The 7240-nt window shown below is 46.6% G+C and overlaps 1 protein-coding gene across 1 annotated transcript in view; it reads right to left on the reverse strand.

The window, feature by feature from the left end:
• Positions 1-5269, reverse strand: part of GPT2 (glutamic--pyruvic transaminase 2) — a 52650-nt gene extending 47381 nt beyond the window's left edge. The window contains exons 1-2 of the mRNA XM_069082560.1: positions 5083-5269; positions 4558-4853 (exon numbers count right to left, since the gene is read on the reverse strand). Coding sequence (XP_068938661.1) covers positions 4558-4818 — 261 coding nt within the window. The 5' untranslated portion in view covers positions 4819-4853; positions 5083-5269. The remainder of the gene's footprint in view (positions 1-4557; positions 4854-5082) is intronic.
• Positions 5270-7240: the final 1971 nt, after the last annotated feature.

Genomic DNA, 7240 nt, shown 5'->3' on the forward strand with positions numbered 1-7240 from the left:
AGCTTATATTCTTGGGAAGGGAAGAGGAGAGGAAAGATTGGAGCTGGTGGAGAGAGAGAACATATCCAATGAAAAACAGATAATTAAATGCAAGGTAATTTGATGAGAGAGAGAGAGAGAACTAACAATTGAGGGGAGGGTCTGGCTGGGGAGTGATCACTGAAACTTAGAACGAAGCCAGATCCTCAAAGGAAGAAAAGAGGGGTGAAAATGAAGAGACAGATACCTAGCAGTTGGGGCAGAGTGAGGGGAATTTGTGTGAATTTTTGAAAGGAGGAAATGTAACATCAAGTTTGGGTACTTGCTGAAAAAAATATCTTGATGGTGCTATGGAAAGACTGCTGGATTTGTGGTCAGAGGGCTTGGGCTGAAATACCAGTTCTGCCACTTGGGTGACTTTGGGGAAATCACTTCATTACTCTGGGTCTTAGTTTCCTAATATGTAAACTGTATCTAATCTAATGATTAGATAAATTCTATGGTTCTCTTCCAATTCTTTTTTTTTCAGGGGGAAGGTAGGGCAATTGGGGTTAAGTGACTTGCCCAAGGTCACACAGCTATCCCTTCTAACTCTTAAACAGGCGATTCTGTAACAGGCCAGTTTGGCTAGAAAACAGAGAGGAGTAATATGAAATAATCATAAAAAGGTAGGTTGAAGAAAGGCTGTGGAGAGTCTTAAAAAATAAGCTGGAGAGTTTGAATTTTATTCCTACAGGCAATAGGGATCCACTAAAGGCCTTTGAGCAGGGGAGTGGCATGGTCAGAAGCCTTTTGGATGTGCCTTAGGAAAATTGCTTTGACAACTATAATGGAAGATGAAATGGAGGGAAGTAAGACTGGCAGTGAAAAGAATTATTAGGCATCTCTTGCAATGGTGGAAGAGATGAGGCCTGGCCTAAAGTTGCAGCACAGTTGCACTCAAGGTAGTTAAGAAGGGAATTAGCTCCCATAATCTATGCTCAGATTCAGTTAACTCCTCTCCCATCCTCTCTCCTTACCTTATATACTCTCTTTCTCCCACCCCTTATTCCCTTCCACCCCCATGCAGTTCAGTGCATGGATACTCTTCTCATCACTGTCAGAAAGGATAGAGTCTCAGGGCTCTAAGGCCTCTGGACAAATTCTACTCTCAGTCACTTTATAAAAATCAGCCATCAATGTCCAAGTTGGGGGCCAAAGTCAAGTTCCAAAGAACAGAGAGGCTGTCCTCAGTAAGATATTTGAAAAAAACTCAAAACTGGGAAGCGGTACAAAGCTCTCTATTTAGTACGAACATCTAATGTTCCTAGGACACCTTCAGTTGAAAAGTCAGATATACTTTAGGGAACAATGAAGAGTGCTGGATTTGGAATCTAGAAGAACCTAGAAGACCTAGGTTCAATGCCTTACTGTCCCCTGTACGACCCTGGACAACTCAGCCTGCTGCTTAACCTTCCTCATTTGTAAAATCAGGGGGTTGGATTAGGTCACCTCAAAGTTTCCTTCCACCTCCAGATCGATTAAGCTATGAGGTACATGACAATGAAACTGATCTTAGGGAAAATCCAGTCAAATCTCATTTTACAGAGGAGGAAACTGAGGCCTAGAGGGACTGGCCTCTACAGCACCATTTATTTGCCTCCAATAGGCCACTGTTAAGAGTGAAGCCCCTTATTACGGTAGTCTATTTCGGTCACATCTTTAAACAGATTCAGAGAAACTAAAGCAGGCTCTAAAGAAAACAACAAAAATTATTAAAATAATGGCAAATAGGTATTATAGAGACAGGTTAAAGAACTGGAATCTTTTAAACCTGGACAACAGGGCAGTGATTGTAATTACTGTCTTTAAGGGAACGAAGAAGAGCTCTCATGAGGATAACAATGATCAGTTTTCTCCAGATTCATAAAAGGACTGAATGGAAGGAAATGGGTTTAAATGAAAAACAGGACAAGACTAGCTGGACATCAAGAAGAATCCGACTGGGGGCGGCTAGGTGGCACAGTGAGTTGAGCACTGTGTGATCTTGGGCAAGTCACTTAACCCCAATTGCCCTACCCTCCCCTCTCCAAAAAGCAGAAAACAAAAAACAAAAAAAAAGAGAATTTAAAAAGAAGAATTCGACTGATGGGGCTAAAACACTGGGGAAAATGACAGTAAAAGGTTATGGCCTATCCATCCATAAACTCTTCAAAAAGAGAAAAGATGACAACCTGTATTAAATAGATTGAGCATTTCATGTAAATTTGGTGAGAGAAGGAAATTAGAGACCATCTAACCCAACCTCCTCACTTTAGAAGTTAGGAAATCATGATCTAGTAGAAAGAGCTAGATTTGGGATTGGAGAACCTAGGTTCAAATCATGGCTTTCCTATCTGCCACTGGTATGATATTGAAATTTTTTTGGAACTCAGTTTGCTTCTCTGTATGTAAACTGCAGATACTGGACTAAACAGGCTCTGAGGTCCCTTCCAGATCTAAATGATACTAGGAAACTGAGGCCCTTAGAGGTTAAATGAGTTCCACAAGGTGACACAGTGACAGTCTGTGGTTGACAGAGCCAGGACTAGAGCCTAGTTCTCTTAATTACTAGCCTAGTGTGCCACTGAAATAGAAGAGGTGGGCCTTGAAGTCAGGGAAACCTGGATTCAAGTCCCACCTTGGTCAAATGCCTAGCCATGTGACTCTAGGCAAATCATTCTCAGTGTCCTAGGCAACCCTCAAGTTACAGAGAAGTTGTCAAATTCAAGGAGGAAGTTTCTACACTGGTAGCGCCCCACACACCTATGAAATCACATTTGGCAAAGCCAGGATCAACCAATAAAAACAAAAAGTCAGATGATGGCTCTATCTGGTTTATTGGAAGGCGAGATTCAAAGAGGATTGTCTCTAGCCTTCCAAATTACACAGAAAATACAGACTACTTATTTTCCCCTCCTGTCCTTTCCTACCACCAAGGTTACGCCTAGTTTAGGAAATCAAAAACAAATAGAAGCAATTCTAGCCAGAAAGCAGGCATGATCTTTTTAAACGCCTGAAAGGCAACAACCATGATGACATCTCAGTGATGAGGCTTGTACTTTGAGTTGCTGTGTTAGTTTGACTCAGCAGAAGGGAGTGTCCTGACACATCTAGACCAGAATTACAATCATTAATCTTTTCTTGATCGAAGGTGGGGTTGGTGGCCAACCAGTACAGCCCAGAAGAGAGTTCCTTGCCCAGAATACATAACAGAGCTAGATTAGCAAAAAGGGACCTTTCTAAGGAGGTTTGAAGGGCTTCATCTCAGTTGGAGAACAAGAAGAAGTACAGAACAGAAAAGAAAGGAACAGAAAGTCATTGGTCTTCCTGCTTCACTTATTCTAACTAGCCTTGTTCTCTTAAGACAGAAAATCATTATATTATGGTGCTGCTTTTGATACTATTCTGGATTTCAACTACAGTGAACTCAAACAGTACAGCCCAAACTTGTCCTGGTCACAGAAAAAAAATGAAATGCAGAGCTGTTGGGTTCATTTTACCAAGGCGGGAGAAATCAACCCAACTTAGACTAAGAACACAGAGAGGGATCCTGCAGAGAGAGCCTGAGCAGGGGAAAAGCATCAATAAAAACTTGGAAGACAACCCAGAAGTTCCAAAGATAACAAGCTCATACATGGAAGAAGGAATTTCAATGTACTTTTCTCAGCCCCACCTACCCCCAAACCCAGTCAAAATCATGGAGTGGAGGGCAAGGAGTCCTTCACCAGCAAATTCATAGAATCACAGACCTCAATGGTTGGAAGGGACCCCAGAAGTCATAAGATCACCTGGCCAAACCTCTCTAGACAAGAGAGGTCCTCTTTACAATAATCCCCAAGAAATGGTCATAGCATTTCTGCATGAAGACATGCAAAAGACAACCAATTGACTGTTTTCAAAGGTTTTCATTCTGGTTTTGGACAGCTCTAATTGTTAGTCAGCTTGTTCCCTAGACTGACCTGAATTCTGCCTTCCCCCACACTTCCAAACTCTAAGAGGGTAAGGGCAGCCAGAAGGGAGAGGTCCCTCCGGATCAAATTAAGCTTGCCTCTTGGGGAAGGAAAGCGATAAAAAGGCATCTCTTGTCCCAAGGTTTCCTATGAGGGAGGGATGACAAGGAATGGGCTTGAGAAGCCACTTTGAGGTCATTTAAAAGATGATCTTCTGGGTGGACACCAGAAACTGATGGGATTTCTCAGACTCCTACTCTGCCCAGTCAGAAACAGGTCAGGATTTGGAACTGAAAAACGGAGGGTCTAAAGGGTCTCAGCCACTTATAAGAATCCGGTGCCTCATTAGGGGAGTCACTTAACGAAGTGGGCCTCAGTTTCTTCTTCTACAAAATAGACTTGGTGGATAGAGGATCTCTCTAACTGCCCCCCCCACCACCACTACCGCGCCCCGACACTTTCAGCTCTAAAACCTGGGTGTTCCCACGAGGCTCTGCCCCTCTTCCCCCTGAACTTCAGTCAATGAGCAAGCATTGGGGGGCAGGGCAGAGATGCCAGCATCCCTCCCGGACTGGCGCCCCCTCTCCGGTGCCCGTCTCCCCCTCACCCGCTGCAGCTCCATTTCGATCTCGCCAGCTTTGAGCAGGATGGGCCCCCGCACCGCGTACTCCACCGCCTTCACCTGCGGGTTCATGGACTCGGGCGTCAGGATCCGCTGGCGCCCGTTCTTCTCCGGCCGCAGCTTCAACACCGCCGAGGCCTCGGCGGCCGCGCTGCTCCAGCCCCGGTCGCGGCCCCGGCCCCAGCCTGGGGAGCGCGGGCAGCAGCCGGCGCGCAGCCCCAGCACCAACCCCGCCGCCCGCTGCATGACTCCGGCGCTCGAACGCCCGCTAGACCGGGAGCCTGGCAAAAACAAATGCTCGATCAGCAAACCGCCCGCCCGTCCCCGGGCGCCGCCCCCCTGCAGCCTCCTCCCCCGCCCCCGAGGCCGAGCGAAGAGGTTATTTCATCAGCAGGGGAGCCTGGTCATTTGCAGGCGCTGACTCCGGGGCACTCTCCCTGCGCCTGATCCGCACCAGCTGAGCCCAGGTACCCGGGACTGGCAAAGGAGGCGGCGCAGGACGCCACATGCCTGTCTACTCCTCCTTCCCGCGCCTAATCCCGGCGCGCTCTCCTGAAGCTGGCCCCGGATACAGACGGCAACGGCGGCGGCAGCAGCAGCATCACCCGCGTCGGGCTCCCGGCTCCCGGTTCGCGGATCCCGCAGCAGCCACTCACAAGACCGGCCTCAGCCTCCCAGACCCACCAAGAGAAGCGGCCAGGGAGCCGGCTCTAAAACGCCGCGCCACTCCCTGGGATTTGTAGTTCTTGGAGAGGACTTCGCAGCGCAGGTGCGAGATCGGGAAAACTACAGTTCCCGCTATGCACTGCGCTGAACCGTGGCGGGGGGGGGGCAAACGAGGGAGTCAGGATGGCCTTCCCGAGCTTGAGGCAAGTTGTTGGCGGGGCGGTAAGGAAAAAGAGAAGAAAGGCATCTGGGGAGCTCACAGTGCCTACAGCAGTAGGACTGTGTCCTTGCTTCCCTTCCTCCTCCTCCCTCAACCTACAAAGTGCAGCTATTTGTACGTTATGCTCCGCCCCCACTCCCCGCCTTACCAACACACCTGCTAGGATGCTCAACTGACTGGGCGGGAGCGCAGAATCTGTTGCAGTCTCGGCGTTGATTTCATCATCCTTTTCCCTTACAGCAGTGGGGACCGCGCTTAGCAGCCGAAGTCCCAGTGCCCCTGAGGGATTGGGCTGCAGGTTGACTGTCTCTGGGGCTTGTCAGAGAGGGCAACTCAATAAACATTTACCGCCTTACTGTATACAAAGTACTGAACCTGGTACTCAGGTATGCACAAACTAGATAATAGGAGATCCCTGCTTTCTATGAGTTTATAGCCTAGCATCTATGATCCACACAAACCTGACCTGCTGTTTTGTAAAAAGTCCCGGGTAGAGTCAGAAGATCTGAGTTCAAATGTCACAACCTTGACTCAGCTATTACCTGGTTGACCTTGTGTGTAAGTTACCTAATGTGTCCGATTCCTTACTAAGATTTACTGGTTGGAAAGGACCTTAGAAGTCATCAACTCCTTCATACACATGAGAAAATTCAGGCTATAGAGAAGTTACGCACAACATAATACAATTCACACAAATAGTAAATGGAAGAGCTGGTATTAGAATACTGAACTTCGTATGCCAAATTCAGTGCTGTTTCCACTATACCATCTTCATAATAATAGCTGATATTTATATAAACCTTAGTTTTCAAAACATTTTACATACATAGTCATCTGTGCCTTAGAGGGAGCTCTCAGTGAGGAGACTGGATGGCCTAATCGACAGTCGACTAGTCAGAGAAACCTGGGTTTGAATCCCACCTCAGACCCTTATTATCTATGTGACCCTAGTCAAATCATTTAATCTTTCCGTGGATCATCTGCAAAAAGACAGGATTAGACTCATTGGCTTCTGAGGTCCCTTCCAGATCTAAATATATGATCAATGACCAATTTAGAGGGGCACCCTCAAAGCAATTTATGTCCTTAGGGAGTTGCTTGAGGCAATGAAAAGTGAAGTAACGACCAAAATTATCTAGTCTGTATTTGCCAGTGAAAAGACTTGAATTCAGGTCTTCCTCATTCTAAAACTGGTCTTCTAGTCGTTGAGTAACATTGTCTCCCTACTAACATTTCACTAATGAGGAAACTGAGGACCAAGAAAGTCTGATTACTTGCCCATGGTCATAGATTTAGTAAGTGTTAAAGGGAGAATTTGAATCCAGCTACCTGACTCTAAATCCAGTATTCCCCCACCCCAACCATGCCACACTACCACTCCCCGTGGTTTTTTTCCAGCTCTAAATCTTGTGATGCTGGAAAATACTCACTAGCCAAACCAATGTTTATGCTGGCCTTTGGTACATGGCCTTATTCCCACTATTGTGCCATGTGTCAATAATTTAAATAAGTCAAAATGATTGCTATGATCAGGGGCGGCTAGGTGGCACAGTGAATACAGTACCGACCCTGGAGTTAGGAGGACCTGAGTGGGCAAGTCACTTAACCCCAATTGCACCTCCAAAAAGCCAAAAAGAAAAAAAAAAGATTGCTATGATACTAAAAATTCCTGACACTTACAGATGAAGTGCAGGCTCTGGAAACCCCCTTGAACTCTGAATCTTCCCATTTGATGAGGAATTTGCCTGAGGCCATAAGCATTTCATTGTGGCTGGACCCAAA

This window comes from Petaurus breviceps, unplaced genomic scaffold (genome assembly GCF_028583685.1).
Source record: "Petaurus breviceps papuanus isolate PSGF00001 unplaced genomic scaffold, PetGlider_PUasm1.0 171, whole genome shotgun sequence".
Taxonomy (NCBI): domain Eukaryota; kingdom Metazoa; phylum Chordata; class Mammalia; order Diprotodontia; family Petauridae; genus Petaurus; species Petaurus breviceps.